The sequence below is a fragment of the Oenanthe melanoleuca genome, chromosome 4A, assembly GCF_029582105.1.
Source record: "Oenanthe melanoleuca isolate GR-GAL-2019-014 chromosome 4A, OMel1.0, whole genome shotgun sequence".
NCBI lineage: Eukaryota > Metazoa > Chordata > Aves > Passeriformes > Muscicapidae > Oenanthe > Oenanthe melanoleuca.
The window spans coordinates 1,448,693-1,465,800 of NC_079338.1; the positions used below are offsets into that span (position 1 = coordinate 1,448,693).

General features: G+C 42.3%; 1 protein-coding gene across 1 annotated transcript in view; it reads left to right on the forward strand.

Annotated features, from left to right (window-relative positions):
• The window catches only part of LOC130253030 (vascular endothelial growth factor receptor kdr-like), a 129,463-nt gene that overhangs the window by 73,688 nt on the left and 38,667 nt on the right, over positions 1–17,108 (forward strand). The window contains exons 10-12 of the mRNA XM_056491271.1: positions 3,498–3,648; positions 6,898–7,003; positions 15,615–15,723. Coding sequence (XP_056347246.1) covers positions 3,498–3,648; positions 6,898–7,003; positions 15,615–15,723 — 366 coding nt within the window. The remainder of the gene's footprint in view (positions 1–3,497; positions 3,649–6,897; positions 7,004–15,614; positions 15,724–17,108) is intronic.

Here is a 17,108-nt window from a genome sequence, read left to right on the forward strand (position 1 = left end):
TCAGGTTGTTTCACTCAGTGTTTTTCTTTTCCTTTTAATAAAAGGGAAAGAAATGTGAAGTGAACCCAGACAATTTTGTCATTTTGGGTTTTACTTTGGGGAAAATTTTACCCTTTCCCAGTCCAAGCCTGCAGTAGGAAGTTCCCTCTCCACCTTACAGAATATTCACTTGTATTTCCACTAAGTGCAGATAGAAAACTCCCAAGTGCAAATATTTTTGCGGGCTTTGGGAAACAGAGAAGATAAATAGAAAACAAGCTGCAAGGTTTTTAATGAAGCCCCATGTCCAGCAAAGTACCTCAGGTGGAGATGAATGCTTCCCTGGCCTCTCTATGTTATTTTAATGATGTGCTTAATGTGAAAAGATTTTCTGGAGCAGTTTAAATGGGAGTGGGGAAGGTGCAGGAACAGCAGTTCAGTCAGAGGGCACTGGAAGGAAAGCAAAGTTTCTCTGCAGAATGCAGAGAGGTTTTCTCCTCTATATTTGGATGCTGTTTTGGGTGACAGGTGTACAACCCCTCGTGGCACCTGCAGGGAATTCAGGGGGAGAAGAGCCTTGCAGAGGGGTTCATGTACAGATTATCAGCTCCTAATGCCACAAACTGAGATAAGAGCAGAGAGGGAGGTGAGATTTGCATTATGCTGATCAATTGGAAGCCCACAGCCAGCAGAAGTGCTTTTTGATTGCATTTCCCAGTGCAGCAGCAGCCAAGTCTTTATTTATTCAGGTCAGCTCTCACAGCAGCAATTGCACCTCTGCAAGGGGATACAATCACTCTTGGAGGCAGAGAGGACCAAAAACCATTTATTTGGATCCTTTTACAGCCTTCCCCACACAGCCAGGCACCAGAAAGCTTTTAGGGTTTGTTTGGCTTCTGCTTGAGAGAGCTCAGCCTGGGGAGGGCTGGGCAGGCACAGGGGGATGGAGAGGGAGGAAGGGGATGGGGAGAGCTGCCCCAGCAGGGCTGGCAGAGGGATTTGTGCCCCCAGAAGGTTTGTGCACAATCCCTGTGCTGCCCAGTGAGAGAGAAAAAGGAGGGGAGAGGCAGAAACTGTGCCAGGTGCACCCTGAGGAGTGCCAGGATTTGGGGTTTGGGCTCCAAACCCTCCTCAGGATGAACTGGGGACACTGAGGTGCCAGCCCTGAGGAACCAGCCAGGGAAAGCAAACCCACAAGCCCAGCCCCACCACAGAAAACAGTTCTGCTCACAGCTGCTGTCACAGATCAGGTCATGACTGCAGAATTCTGAAAATATGGTGAGAGGTTGGCAAGGATGCAGGCACAGCACAACAGGGATTTGAACATTCCTTTTTTTGCACTCTCCAGACCACCAGAGGCAGAATGAAAATTTCCATTAAAGAACTTTTCAGCTATTAAAATCAGGTTTGCATCACCCATGGAGGCAACAGGATTTGGCTCAGCTGCCTGCAGGGTCATGGGCAGAGGGGAAATGGCAATTTGGGAAAGTTCCATCCCAGGAAATATTCCCTGTAGGAGGATTCCAGAAACCTTCAGTGGTCCAGCACCCTGCAGGGACAGGGGAGCACTGGGGGATGTGGAAATCTCAGAATTTGTGCCCACAATCAGCCACCACCCCACCCTGTGGTATGGGAAAGAACAGATGGGGAGATGTTTCCTCTTAAAAAAAAAAAAATTGCTTGATCATAAATAATGATTGTTTCAATTGGTGAATCATTCTGGACTCATTTTAGGTGTCAAATCATATTTAATAGTGCCATAATTGTGGCATGAAGAATTCACTCCTCTTTCCTCTATGTTCTTGTTAGAGTTGGAGCATGTTAAATTATTATTTCTTTGTTAGAAGGATAATTCAAATAACAGGAAACCAAGAATACAGAAAAATGTCCTGATATTAAATAATTGTGATCAGTCTTTGTCTCCCCATGCTCTTTCACACACACAAACACCAGACCCCTGCCCAAGTGTGTAAAGCTTTGTTTTTACAGCCCAAAACACAACACTTGAGTAATTCCAATTCTGTAACCTTTCACACTGGACTTGGAGTCTTCCTCCAAGTGAAATCACAGCCCAGACATGTCAAACACAGGATTTGAGACTGAAAAGAGAAATGTCTGAGATAATAAAAAATCTGCTTCTCCCTCTGGGCAGAATTTACAGAATTATTTTTATGATCAGAAATAATTTATTGATGGGAAAAGAGATGCCAGCTAAGGAAATTCACTGTTGGTCCCAATAAGTGAGTTGCTCAGGAGTATCCAAGCACTTGGAATCCTCAGCTCAATGAGAGCCACACCAAGCAGGGGCCAGGGTTTGGGTTTCTCAGGGGAAATGTTGATCAGGACCTCCTGAAGGTCCTTGAAACAGCCAGTGTTTTATGGCAGGATGGGGTAGGGCTGAACCTGCTCCACTCAAAATGCTTCCATGGGGTGGAGAAGGAAATTCTGATGAGTTCTCAGGCACTGGTGGGGTCAGAAGATCTTTCAGAGCCTGACCATGAGAAATGCCAACAATCCCAACAAGACGTGGGTCAGTGCTCTCCTAAGAGAGCTGGAAGGTAAAAAAAGAATATTTAAAAATAAAAAAAAAAAAAAAAAAGAGAAGGGCTCAAGATTGATGAGGTGGGCAACAGCTCGTATTTACATATCTGGGGCCTCCCTGACAGCAGAAAAAATAAGTTAAAACTAGAAATGTAATCTGCCTTCACTTGCCAGCCTGTCAGAGGGGCTGGGTGCAGAGCAGCCTCTCCTGGCTGCCAGGGGTGTCCCCACCAATAAATCTGCTGGATTTCCTGTTTTGAGAAGCAAAGAGATACGGCCAGGGATGGGCAGAGCCTGTGCTCTCACCCCAAACTCCAACGCCAACCCACCCTGGCTGAGGTTACCAAGAGTTCACTTCACTTTGGGGCTTTTTTTTCCCTTTTTTGTGCCTTCCCATGGGAGCTGGAAGGAGACAGGACAAATAATTTCTTTCCTGCTGGCAACCAGCAGCCCTGGAAGTGTCACAAAAAGTTTTCATTTCCAGGCTGGAGGTGTGATCCTGCAGCCCCCTCCAGGATGCTGTGACATTTTTAATGGCATTGACTGTGCCTGGTGAGAATTTCTTGGCATTTTTCCCCAAATGTTTTCCTCACACCACTCCTCCCTCTTTTGTTATATACACACAGAAAATAAAAGATTTCAGGTGAAAAAGGTGTTTTTTTGCTCCTCAGCCTGATCCTGTACCCTGACCAAGAGATGCTCCATGGGATGAATTTTCCAAGAGTCCAACAAGACTTGGGAGGAATTAGGATGAATGTGGCAGCATTGCAAGGAGTTTTGTGAAATACCACAAATAAAACAGCCTGTGAAGGAATATTTTCAGAAATATTGGGATTCAGAAATGTGGGAATTCCCCATCAGGAGCCTCACTGGATCACCACTTTTCCCAGCAAAATGTTTCAAAACTTTTGCTGGATGTAAATTTGCTCATCTGCATTGTTGTGTTGTTTTTTTGTTTTATTTTTTTTTTTCTTTAGAGAGACCCAAGATCTACGAAAAGGAAACAGATTTTGATAAGGTTGTGAAGGCAGAACTGGGGAGCAAACACAAACTCCAGTGCACAGCCAGTGGGAACCCTGAGCCCAGGATTGAGTGGAAGTGGCAGCCCTGCAACCTCACAGCCACCCTGTAAGTGGATGAAAATATTCTGAATTCTTGATATTCCCAGTCAGCTTTTTTTTCCACTCCATCCTATTTATCTGAGCTCAAACCACGAGCACAGTGAAGATCTCCAGGGTTCAGCTGGATCTGGTTGTGTTAAATAAGTTTAAATTGACTAAAAATCATCGAATTTTCCTTTATCTTGACCTGAATATTTGACAAAGGAAAACCAGCAGGATTTTTGGGCAGAGCTAACAAACCTCTCATTAAAAAAATCAAAACAAATCTAGAAAGCAAGGGAGAAAATTGCTGGATGAAGCCTTGATTTTCTCACTTATTGCTGCATGGCAAATCATGAGAGAGGAGAAAATCAGGGAGAAATGTTTCACAGGATTTCTGTGAGCACAGGGAGGGTGGGTGACCCAGCCTCAGCTTGGGGGTCACTTGTGTGCCTGGCCCAGGGAGATTTATATAAATATAAATATAAATATAAATATAAATATAAATATAAATATAAATATAAATAGAAATAGAAATAGAAATAGAAATAGAAATAGAAATAGAAATATAAATAGAAATAGAAATAGAAATAGAAATAGAAATAGAAATAGAAATAATATACATAATATAAATAAACCCAGGGATCTGCTGGCTCTGTTATAAATATAAATATAAATAGAAATAGAAATAGAAATAGAAATAGAAATAGAAATAGAAATAATAGAAATAGAAATAATGTAAATAGAAATAATAGAAATAAACCCAGGGATCTGGTGGCTCTGTTGTAAATAATAAATAAATATAAATATAAATATAAATATAAATATAAATATAAATATAAATATAAATAGAAATAGAAATAGAAATAGAAATAGAAATAGAAATAGAAATAGAAATAGAAATAGAAATAGAAATATATAATAAATATAAATAAACCCAGGGATCTGGTGGCTCTGTTATAAATAATAAATAAATAAATAAATAAATAAATAAATAAATAAAAATAAATAAAAATAAATAAAAATAAATATAAATAAATATAAATAAATATAAATAAATAGACACAAACCCAGGGATCTGATGGCTCTGTTATAAATAATAAATAAATAAATAAATAAATAAATAAAAATACAAATAAATAGACACAAACGCAGGGATCCGGAGGCTCTGTTATTAATAATAAATAATTAAATAAATAATAAATAAATAAAAAATAAATAAATATAAATAATAAATAGACACAAACCCAGGGATCTCGTGGCTCTGTTATAAATAAATAAATAAATAAAGAAATAAAGAAATAAAGAAATAAAGAAAGAAAGAAAGAAAGATACAAACGCAGGGATCCGGAGGCTCTGTTATTAATAATAAATAATTAAATAATAAATAAATAAATAAATAAATAATATAAATAAAAATAGACACAAACGCAGGGATCCGGAGGCTCTGTTATTAATAATAAATAAATAAATAAATAAAAATAAATATAAATAAATAGACACAAACGCAGGGATCTGGTGGCTCTGTTATTAATAATAAATAAATAAATAAATAAAAATAAATAAATAAATATAAATAAATACAAATAAACCCAGGGATCTTATGGCTCTGTTATAAATAAATAATAAATAAATAAATAAATAAATAAATAAATAAATAAATAAAATACACACAAACCCAGGGATCCGGTGGCTCTGTTATAAATAATAAATAAATAAATAATAAATAATAAATATAAATAAATAGACACAAACCCAGGGATCTGGTGGCTCTGTTATAAATAATAAATAAATAAATAAAATAAAATAAAATAAAATAAATATAAATAAATACAAATAAACCCAGGGATCTTATGGCTCTGTTATAAATAAATAAATAATAAATAAATAAATAAATAAATAAATAAATACAAATAAATACACAAACCCAGGGATCTGGTGGCTCTGTTATAAATAATAAATAAATAAATAAAATAAAATAAAATAAAATAAATATAAATAAATACAAATAAACCCAGGGATCTTATGGCTCTGTTATAAATAAATAATAAATAAATAAATAAATAAATAAATAAATAAATACAAATAAATACACAAACCCAGGGATCTGGTGGCTCTGTTATAAATAATAAATAATAAATAAATAAATAAATAAATAAATAAATAATAAATAAATAATAAATAAATCTATATAAATAAATAGACACAAACGCAGGGATGCGGAGGGCACCCTCGGGGGCGCCCCAAAACCTTCTCCAGACCTTTGTGTCTGTGGGGAGAACTGGCCAAGACTGAGCTCACAGACCCCAGCGGTGACCGCGGACCTCCCACAACCCCGCAGCTCCTGATTTTATCAATTCAGCACAATCGCAGCGTGCCCGGCCGCCTTATCGTGCTGCAGCAGGAGCTGGAGGATTCCTGCGGGAAGCGACCCAGCCCCGCTTCCTCCTCTGGGCTCCTTCCTCTGCCTCAGCGCCCTCTGAGCCCCGAGCATTGTTCCTGCCGTGGGATTTCACCTCCTCCTTGCAGGAAATCCCTCCGCATCTCCAACGGAGAGCTGCAAACCTGCCCCCCTGCTTTGTGCGGCTCTGGCAAGGACAAATTTGGCATTTATGGCGAAATTTTCTGCACCTATAAAACTCCTGAAACCCCGTGATGAGCTCAAATTGCATTTTTAAGATTAAGAAAAGCTGTGTCTCTGGTTTTACCAAGTTGAGGAAATTTTTGTGGTTTTTTTTTTCCCCCATATATGTGTCATACACTCTGCTCCTTGCCCATATTCCAAAATGAAGATTGATAAGTGTCTTCTGTGGAATTATTAAATATTAATTATTAAATATTAAACACTGTGCAGTATTAAAGGGACTTTCTGCTCTTCCAGCCCAGTATTTATCCATTCCACTCCCTCAGCCCACATTTCCTGCTGGAAGCTGAGCACAGACATCCAACCCCCCCACAGTTTGCAGTGAATGGCATTTTGAATTTGGAAACAGAATTTTTATTAGCCAGATAAAACTCACAGGATTTAATTAACTGTCCAGTATTTTCCATTTCTAATCTTTGCAAAGATTGGGGGGGTTCAGATTTTGTTTGCTTTGTAAATAATTCTGAAATGTTGTAAAGAAGGAATGGAGGAATTTCACCAAGAAGTAACAAACTCCAGCAGCAACAGTTCTTAGGAGTGTTTAAGAACTAAGATTATTGTCTAAAATCGACATTTTCTCACTCCAATTCTCCCTGCTTACCTTGAATATAATCTCTGCTTTTCTACCTGCAGGTGCAACCCTGAGGGACCAAAAATTGTGGTTTGGGAGAACAGAGACATAGGAAACAAGATCAGGAGCATCGAGAGCATCCCCGTGAGGCAGGGGGACAAACAGAAGGTGTGTGGGATGGCCTGGGGTGAGTCGGGGATGCTCAGCCCAGCTCCTGCTCAGGCTGCTCAGGGCTCTCTGCACGCCTGGAATTCCCCAGCGCTGGGATCATCCCAGATCGCAGCTTTGGGAATGATCTCACACCCTGTTCGCACCCTCCCGAGACTTCTGGGTCAAAACCTTCCGTGTCTGCCTCAGTCTTGAGAAAGTGTGGGAGTGGTTCCGTTCGAGGGGTGCTGTGATTTGAGCGCTGATGAGGGCTCTGAGCTCATGAAACACCTGGAGAGCTTTTGGTTCTGCCCCTCTTAGTCCTGTCTCCTTTATCCTGTCCCCCTCTGTCCTGTCCCAGTTTGTCCTGTCCCCCTTTCATCTCATCCCCCTTGCTCCTCTCCTCCTCTGTCCTGTTCCCCTTGGTCCTGTCCCCACTTATCCTGTCCCCCTTTGTCTCATCCCCCTTTGTCCTGTCCCCCTTTTCTCCTGCTCCTCTTTGTCCTGTTCCTCTCTGTCCTGTCCCACTTTGTCCCATCCCCTTTGGTCCTGTCCCCTTTTGTCCTGTCCCTTTTCTCCTGTCCTCTTTGTCCTATTCCCTTTGTCCTGTCCCCTTTCTCCCATCCCCTTTTTCCTCTCCCTTTTCTCCTGTCCTCTTTGTCCCATCCCCTTTTCTCCTCTCCCTTTTCTCCTCTCCCTTTTCTCCTGTCCTCTTTGTCCCACCCTGTTTTCTCCACTCCCAGCAGCAGCCCCTGACCAGGTGTGTGCTCTCAGAGCCACAGTCACCTGCCCTGATTTCCAGTGTGCAGGTCTCAGGTTGAAACCACTTCCCTGGGACAATGAAGGAGGGAAAACCTTCCCTGGGCACTGCCAAGAGCACTGGGATCCCCCAGGAATTCCCATTCTGTGCCCCCAGGTGCCTGTGCTGATGTTCCACAGCTCCAGGCTGCAATCTGCAGTGGGGTCAGAGCCTCCTCCCCTGCTGGGCTCTGCCTGGGGTCACCTGGTGGGCTTTGTGTGGGTTTTTGGCTCCAGGAGTGGCTTTGCAGCTCCAGATGTTCCAGATGTTCTGATCCTGCAGGTGCTGGACCCTCCTAATCCAGCTCTGAGCATGGGAGAGTTCTTGAGCTGCTGCTGTGCTTGAAGTGAGGCTCAAAGCTGAAGTACTGGTCCAGACTAAACCAGCATCTGGCAGGATCAGAGCTCAGCATCTGCTCCTTCTCAGGGAGATTTCCAGTGCTGACCAAAATCCAAACCAGAGCTCTGCAAACGTGGGGCTGGGGCTGAGAATCAGTGCTCACCCCTCATTCCTGACTTTTTCCATTGCTGGGGGATATTTATACATTGGATTTTTCAGTGCTCCTTAAGTTCTGGTTTTAATGTATTCTGTAAGGATTTTACATCTTAGGTAAAAGCAATCCCCTAAAAGTGCTGATTATTTATAAAAATGGAGGTTGGTGACATTTACCTCCAAAGTTTCTTCTTTTTCTAAGATTTTTTTGGTTGCTGCATAGGCTGACAAGAGCTTGGAGACTCTCAGAGCTACTGTTTGTCTCCATATATATACATATACATACATACATACATACATATATATATATATATATGTATATATATATGTATATATATATATAATCAGCTTTTACATATTTCATTATTAAAGTTACAAGCTACATAATAGTTTTACAATTTATAATATACTCATTCTTTTTCTCCCTGCCTGAAAACACAGTCTGAGGTGTTTCCTATTAATTCTTATGCCCTGATTATGATTTATTCAAATTAATATTCCTGAGTTATAGGAATTTTAGGTTTCACTCCCAACATTCCTCTCCTTCCCCCTTTCTGAAGTTCCAGGCTCTGTGTTAATTGGAGTCGATATATTATATATTAATTATATATTATATATTATATATTAATTATATATTATATATTATATATTATATATTATATATTATATATTATATATTATATATTATATATTATATATTATATATTATATATTATATATTATATATTATATATTATATATTATATTATATATCATAGATTATACACCATATAATATATACTATATACTATGTATTCTATATTATACATTATCTATTTTACATTATATATATAATATATATTTATATTATAAATATATTTTATATATATATATATATATATATATATATATATATATATAATTTTTTTTTTTTAAGTCACTGAAGAAAAAGTTTTCAGACTTTTCCTAGGGTTTTATCAGTTGTCACCCCCAGCAGGAATGGAGCAGACAGGAACCAGCCCAATCCATTCCCACCATGTCCCAGCAATTAATTCACCTTCAGTGGAGATTTTTCACCAAGGAGATGAAAAAACAAAGCTGCTGGAGTCTGAGCTATCAGCAGCTGTGTGAGGAACCTGGGGCTGGCTGGGGTTGGGGATTTTCCTGTGGGGTTGGAGCCTGTGCCTGTGTCACTCCTGAGGAAAAGCAGCAGCTTGTGGTTCAGCTTCTGCTGCACTCCAGTCAGGTTGTGGTCAGGCAGGGGTGACTGTGTGATAGTTTCATTTCCCTGGGGTTTTGAGTCCACCTTGAACTCCTCACTTTGGGATTTAAAGCTCTGTTGGAGTCAGTGAGTCTCTGAATCCTTCAAGGAGGAATCAAAGGGCAGGGATTGAATTAAAGCCTTTGGGTGGGTTGAAGCACATTAAGCCACTCAAACATAAAGTGAAGTTTAAATAAAAGTAAGTCAGTGAGTTTTAGTAGTGCTTTTAGTGAGTAAAAGGTCTGGATTCCACAGCAGCAGCTCCAGTTCTAGTGAAGGTTGAAAACCTGAAATCTGATATCTGATATCTGTGTGGCTCCTCTGGATCTGCTTTTCACACCAGGTGTAACACCTGTGACTGCAGGAACTGCCTGGCTTTTCAAGTCACAAGGAGCTAGGTTGCTATTTTATTTCCTTTCCTCTTAGCAAAATAACAAACTGGCCTGAGCCTGGGACCAGCAGAAGGGAATAGCAACGCTCATGCATAATTCACTCCTCACTGGGGGGTTCTTTTCATCTCTTTTCTCCCTTTCATGTCTGTATGAGAGTGGCCAGGCCACGTGGGTGTTTCTGCTGGTGAAATTCACAACTACTCAAGAAAAGTGACCCAAAAATGCCAAGTTTAGACCTCCTGAAGGAACAAAAAGTCTGCATTAGAGCAGTGGGATGTGTGTGGTGGGAAGTGTGCTCCAATCTGTCACGCCAGGCTGTGCCAGGGGAGGGGACACAGCCACTGCCTGGGGACCAGCCAGGTGTGCCAGGCACTCTGCAGCTGCCCTTGCTGGCTTTGCTGAGAGCCTGGCCAGCAGCAGGGACAGAGAACTGGCCCTCTGTCTTCCCTGACCTCCTAAATTCACGGCCACGGGGGGAAACTGCCCCAAAAATGCCAACAAAAAGAAGAAAAGCTCTGCGGGGACTGGAGGAAGGAGCAGGGGCTGGTGATTGCTCAGGATTTACCCACCTGCTGCAGGGGCTGGAGGGTCATCAGTCCCTCCATCCCACAGCTCCAGTTAGCCCAGTTAGCCCAGTTATCCCAGTCCAGCAGCTCCTGCCCACCCAGTGCAGCCACAGCTCTCTCACACCGAGGAAGGCACTGGCTGCTCCCCTTTCCCAGGGACAGAACATCCCCTGGCAGAGATGGGAGCAAAGCTGGAAGTTCTCAGAGCTCTCCTCTCACTCATCCTCACCCATCCTTTTGGAGTGAATGACCCCCAGCCCTGGATCAGGCTATGCAAACAAGTGCTGATGTGTGCCACTCAAGTGGATGGATTAGGAGTGAGCTGAATGCTTTCTCTGCAGGTCCCTGCTGTAGTTCCTGTAATTCCATCTCCCTGCAGCCACCTCCAGCCCAGCTCTGCCAGACTCAGACAGCTGAGAAGTTTTCCACCCACGTTTTCCACCCCTCATCCTCGCCCACAGAGAGCTAACGAAGTGAAAGAGGAAGGGTTGTTAACCAAACCTCTCAGGGGGGAGGGATTAGACAAAGGAAGGGAAAAGCAAGGAATAACAAGAGATATTAAAAAGGTCTCGTTGCTCTGTCCTTACTACAAGATGTCTTAAAACACTCACGGTGCATGGCTGGGGAATGTTATTTGGCTGCTTCTAAAATAATTTTATCAGTTCTGGAACATTACATATGGGCTTTTTTGAACTATTCCATCAGGAGTTTTCCCAGCAGCAAGCTCTATTTACTTGTCAGAGCTGCTCTTCAGAAATCAGTCATTTTATTCCTCTAAACTTAGTTTATTCTTTCCCAGTAATTATTTATTAGTTAATAATCCCTTCCTTGGGCTAGCAGCATTGGGTGGCCTTTGGGTGAGGTAATAGGAAATGGAATCCTTAATTCCAGCCCAGCCTGGGATGTGTTTGGTATGCACTGAACTCCAGGATCCCATCCAGCTCCCCCCAGGAGGATGTCTAGACACGACATGCCAATAATTTGTAATTAATGAGCCTCGTGCCAGCACTGCCTGCACAGGAGCTGGAGGGGGACAGCAACGTGTCACTGCTGCTCTCAGGGCCAGGGAAACTGGGACTGCACATTTCCAGTGCACTGATGGCACAGACACAGAGCTGTGGGGCAGCTGCAGCTTCCACATCCATCATTATTCAGCTCTGGGATTCCTGTGGGGTGAGCATGGAATCCCAGAGGGGCTTGAGGGACTCACAGACCCTCCAGAGCCACCCCTGCCATGGCAGGGACACCTCCCACTGCCCCAGGCTGCTCCAATTCCCGTGTCCAGCCTGGTCTGGGCACTGCCAGGGATCCAGGGGCAGCCACAGCTGCTCTGGGAATTCCTGCCCAAAATCCCAAAATCCATCCATCCCTGTGAATGGGAGCCATTCCCTGTGCCCTGTCCCTCCATCCCTTGTCTCTCCAGCTCTCCTGGAGCCCCTTCACACCCTGAGCCCTCCCTGGATCCTTCTCCTCTCCAGCTCTCCCAGCCTGGCTCCAGCCCTGTGGCTCCTCTGGATTCTCTCCCAACTGCCTCAAGCTTTTCTACCCTGGCTCTGATTCCAGGAGTGGAAAATACTTCTCCAGGTGCATGGACTAAGCACACACAGGGATTATCCCCTAGGAATTTTTCCACTCTCCCCAGATTCAGGGACTGTGCCCCTGCAGAGTACATCAGCTTGCACTGGTAATACTGGGAGAAGATCCCTGAGTTTGGGTGCTCAAGTTCAAACCATTTTTTCACTAGGGATGGCATTTAGAAGAACAAAATCCTTATGCTGACCTGCCACACACAGATTTCAAACTTCAGCTACCAAACCAACCAGGATTAGGTTGGTTTGACCACTGAGAACTTTATTTCAGGTGTTGGAAGGATAACTGGGATTTACCCAGGAGCACACAGCTGGAGGGAAAGGTTGATACAGAATTCATCTGACAGGAAAATCACTCCAAATCCTGAATTGCCAGCTCTGGGATCACATGCAGATCTCTGCTGGATGCTGCTGGTTTAAAAGTCCCACTTTGGAAAGTGCCTGATCTGTGGTGCTCAGGTGTGTAAAGAACTGGGATCCCAGTGCACAACAACTGCAGCATCCAAACAACAAAATTACTTTCTCTCTATTCCTCAGTCGTTTTTTTTCCCCCCAAGAATTTGTCCTCAGATTGTTTCCCACTGTCATTCACCATCTTTTTCACCTCCATATCTAGACACAACTGAGATTAGCTCCAATGATGTCTCAGGATAGCTATTTGCTCTTTTTTTGTTGTTGTTTTTTTTTGTTGTTTTCCCACTGCCCTGCCAGACTTTCCCTGAGTTATGGAGTTGGAGATGTCAGCATCTGTCTGTGTGTGTGCTCATGAGCATTTACCTCAGGGCCACCAAGCAGCTTGAGCATTGCATCAGTGTTTGAAGAGCCACAGTGTCACCCCTAACACTTTGGCCATGGCCCAAAATGGATATTTTATGATTTTGCCTGGCTCTATAGCGTTTTCCTCCACTTCCCAGCTAGAGCTGTCACTTAAGAAGACTAATTGCTGTTAAAAGCTGTCCAGATCTATCCCCTTCTGTCCTCAGCATGTACATTTTTATTGGCTTTTGCTCTCCCCAAATGTGAAATGCTCAGATCCAGCAGCCATGAGCAGAGGGATGCTGGTCCTGGTTCAGCAGGAATTCCAAAGTGCTGCTCAGGGCTCTGCACATGTGCTCATTCCCAAAATGTGGCCACTGCTCCAGGACCAGCACAGGAGGAGGAGCAGGCTGATTTTATAGCCAGCCTGAATTTACAGCCCAGGCAGAGCTGTTTTCACATCATAAATCCCTCAGGACTCTTTCTCTGCTGGGTTTGCTGCTCTCCTTCCTCACCCCTAAATTTGAGGGTACCCCATTCTTGTGTTTGGTGCCCATGAAAAGTAAAAGTTTTTCCACTCAGCCCTTTTCCTGCTGCAAATGCTCACCATTAGAATGTGAAATGGGATCAAAACCTTTGGAACTCATTTCCCTGGGGGATTTAAAGTGCCAGATCTCAGCCAATCTCCAATAACTCAGAAAATACATCCCACACTCATGGGGCAGCTTTAGGAGGGGTAAAGGAATGTCTTGTGAGAGTTTAGTTTAGGATATTAAAAAGAAAGTCCAGAGATGCTTCTGTGCACTTCAAAGAGCTCTCTGGAGATAAGGACAAAGGGCCAGAGGGTGTTATAAGTTTTGATTCTCAAAGGCCTTAGAGAGGAGGGCAAAGAAAGTGAGATTTGTTCCAAATGTGAGGGCTCAGAGCTCCTCAGGTGAATGGCTGCAGGGCAAGCAGAGGAATCCTGCAGGAACAGCTCTGGCCCTCTTTTCCTGCCCACACTCCAGAGGAACACAGGGAATAATTAAAGGGTGTTTATTCCTGTGTGAGCCTGGGACAGGGACAGGGACAGGGCAGGGCCACCAAAGGGAGCCTGGGGAGCTTTAAAGAACTCAGGTCCTCAAGGACATGTTTGGGTTTGTCAGGAAAATGAATCCACAAACACCAGAGGTTTGTGTCCAAAAAGGAGGCAGAGGAGTCCTTTTTGCTTTATTCCAATAAAGGGAGAGGCCATGGGATATTCCCTGGAATCTCTCAAATTTTTGGAGGACTCATCTCCCTTTTTATCCCAATTTCCATCCACATTTCCCTCTCTCTTTCCCCATTGCTGAGGTATTGAGAGGCACAGACTGCCCAAACACCTGACACCTGAGATTCCCCTCTGATGCACAACCCTCCCTTTTAATTTTTAATTCTTATAGAATTCATGGTTTTCCCTCATTGCTTCTTTCATCTTCCAATATCCAATTTCATTTTTAGCAAACCTGCAGTTTGTTTGTAAAGGCAAACATCTTTTTTTTCCATTCATCAATCAGTGGAATCCATCCCATTGTTTCTTTTCTCTCTCAGTGCTGGTTTTATCCACCAGCAGGCCCACAGCTTGTTTGTAAAGACAAATCTGACATTTCTCTCAGGTTCAGCCCCAGGAATACCAGAACTCCTGTTCCAGGGAGGTGAAGCTCAGAAATCCCCAAATCCTCCTTTTCTGCATTTGCCAGGTGCTCCCCCAGAGCTCCTTCCTCACTGAAGCTCCAAGGAAGAGTTTTGGGATCAAGGGGCTCCCAGCCCAAAGGGGACACATCATTCCCTCCCTTCTCTGAGAGGAAAAACAAATCCTGCAATATTCTTTGCACCACATCCATAGGAATTTCCTGCTTGCCATGCAAATGTGGATATTCCCCACAAAACCCAGAGCTGCAAAGCAGGAAAGGGAGTGGATGGATGTGGGGCTGTGCTTGGATGGATCCTCCAGGCCCTTCCAAGCTTTTTGCTTGATGCTGTCACACAAAAACCTTGGCAGCTTCTCAAAAGAGGAGCCTGGTTTTCATGGGTAAGGCAGGGTGAAAAAAGGAATGGTAAGGTTTAGGAATGAGGATGGAAGAGAATTAACAGGGCTGAGATGAGAGAAACAAAAACCAAGCAGCAGCACTTGTCTGGGACTTTCACCCACCATTAATTAGAAACAACTTCCTAAACAGCTTTTCCACCCTAGCACACCTCAGAGCTGTGGTAATTGATAAAACATTTGTGTTTATCATAAAAGTTTTGGGGTTTGTATAATCCAGATTACCTAGGTCTGAAATGAAGCATGACACTGAAGAAAGGAAAATACATTATTAAATCATTTTGTTTTAAATCCTCCTGTTATGAATATTATGTTTTCTATATAAGTTGTATTTACTGACAGCTTGCAAAACAAGGCCCAACAGATTCTGCAAAATCAGATTTCCTGCCTTTGTGCAATCAATTGCAGCCTATCCACTGAGACCAGACTTCCCAACTTCTGCTTTTTCTTATCTAGCAAGACCTGATGGTTATCTATGGGATTGATAAATTTCCTAGAGACTCATGTTGTCACTGCTTACTTATGACAACAAAAAAAAATAACAATTATTGATGGCTACAAGGAAACCATGCTATAAAAACCAAAGTTTGGTGGAGCATGGAGTGGGCAGTGACCCCCATGTACCCCCATTGCTCTGCCTACATCAAACAAAGCAATCTGAATTTTGCTGAATACCAAAACTTTTGTTTCTCATTTTTAACAGAGCCATGGCTTGTTTTCTCTTTGTGGGCAGGTTGTGAGCACCCTGAGCCTGGAGAGCAGCAGCACCTCGGGGGTTTATTACTGTGTGGCTCTCAACAAGGTGGGCGAGGAGGAGCGCAGCGTCCAGTTCTACGTGTCAGGTAAACCACAGAGACAAAAAAAAAAAAGACAAAAACTCCTCACCACAGGCAGAATTGCTCTCATTTCCCTGGGAGCTTCACAGGAGTTCTGGTTCAACTCCCTGTGTGGTGTTGTCCTGGGCAGAAGCACCAGTTTAGTGCAGTGGTTTTGACTCACCAGTTTCAATATGCTCATTTGTTATTGTCGGATGGGATTAGGAGCAAAAGCAAGGCAGGCTTGCAGTTTAAGGGTGTAAAGAAAAACCTGTTAATACAGGTTTATTAGAAGATTTATATGTATAGATTAGAAAAATTATATATATATATTAGAAGAATACTAGAAGAATATTAGAAGAATATTAGAAGAATATCAGAAGAATATCAGAAGAATATCAGAAGAACATTAGAAGAATATCAGAAGAATATTAGAAGAATATTAGAATATTAGAATATTAGAAGAAGTATATTAGAAGAATTAGAATTAGAATTAGGATTAGAATTAGAATTAGAATTAGAAGTAATTAGAATTAGAATTAGAATTAGAATTAGAATTAGAATTAGAATTAGAATTAGAATTAGAATTAATTAGAATTAGAATTATTAGAGGACGTATATTAGAAGAATAACAACCTAAAAGAATAATAGGATTCAGAATGAAACCTTCAGACCACCTCTCCTCCCCTCTCCCACACCTTCCTCTCAACAATAACAAACAGAAACACTTCTTTTTCACCTCCATATCTAGCTCCAATGAGGTCTCAGGATAGCTAGTTGTTCTTTTTTTTTTTTTTTAAGAGGTCCCCAGGATGTCCAAGGCAGGCTGAAGACCTAAATATATTCAATTTACACCTCACCCCTCCCACGTGTTGAGTGTCCTGCTGGGAATTCTGCCAGCTGCTGTGCCTGGGTGGGTCATCCAAGCTCCTCACAGAACTGCCACAAACCCTCAGAAATAAACCATGAGCATAAGATCAGATCCAAAGGGTTAGATCATCCCATGCACCTTGCACAACTCTGGTTTATTTTAATAATTAAGTTATGTAGGGGCTTTTTTTCCACCCACTGAGCCAATATTTCAAATTTTTTATTTGAAAAATCCCATCTAGCAAAGCTTTGAGACACAAGTGTTTTAATCATGCAGCTTGAATTATGAAGGAAATGAATCACAGGGTGAAATTACTGACAGATTTTTTGGCAGGACAGATTTATTCCAGCCTGTGAAGGGAAAACTGGGAGTCTGGGCCATGCTGGGGAAAAAGCAAATGCTGACTGAGCATGGCTGGCTCTGGAGCTTTGGGAAATGTTTGTAGCATTTCACAGCTCTCTGCAGAGCAGCTGCAAGTGTGGCACCCCAAAATTAATTCAGGAATTTGCTGATTTTAGAGGCTTCTCCCATTCTCTCCTAC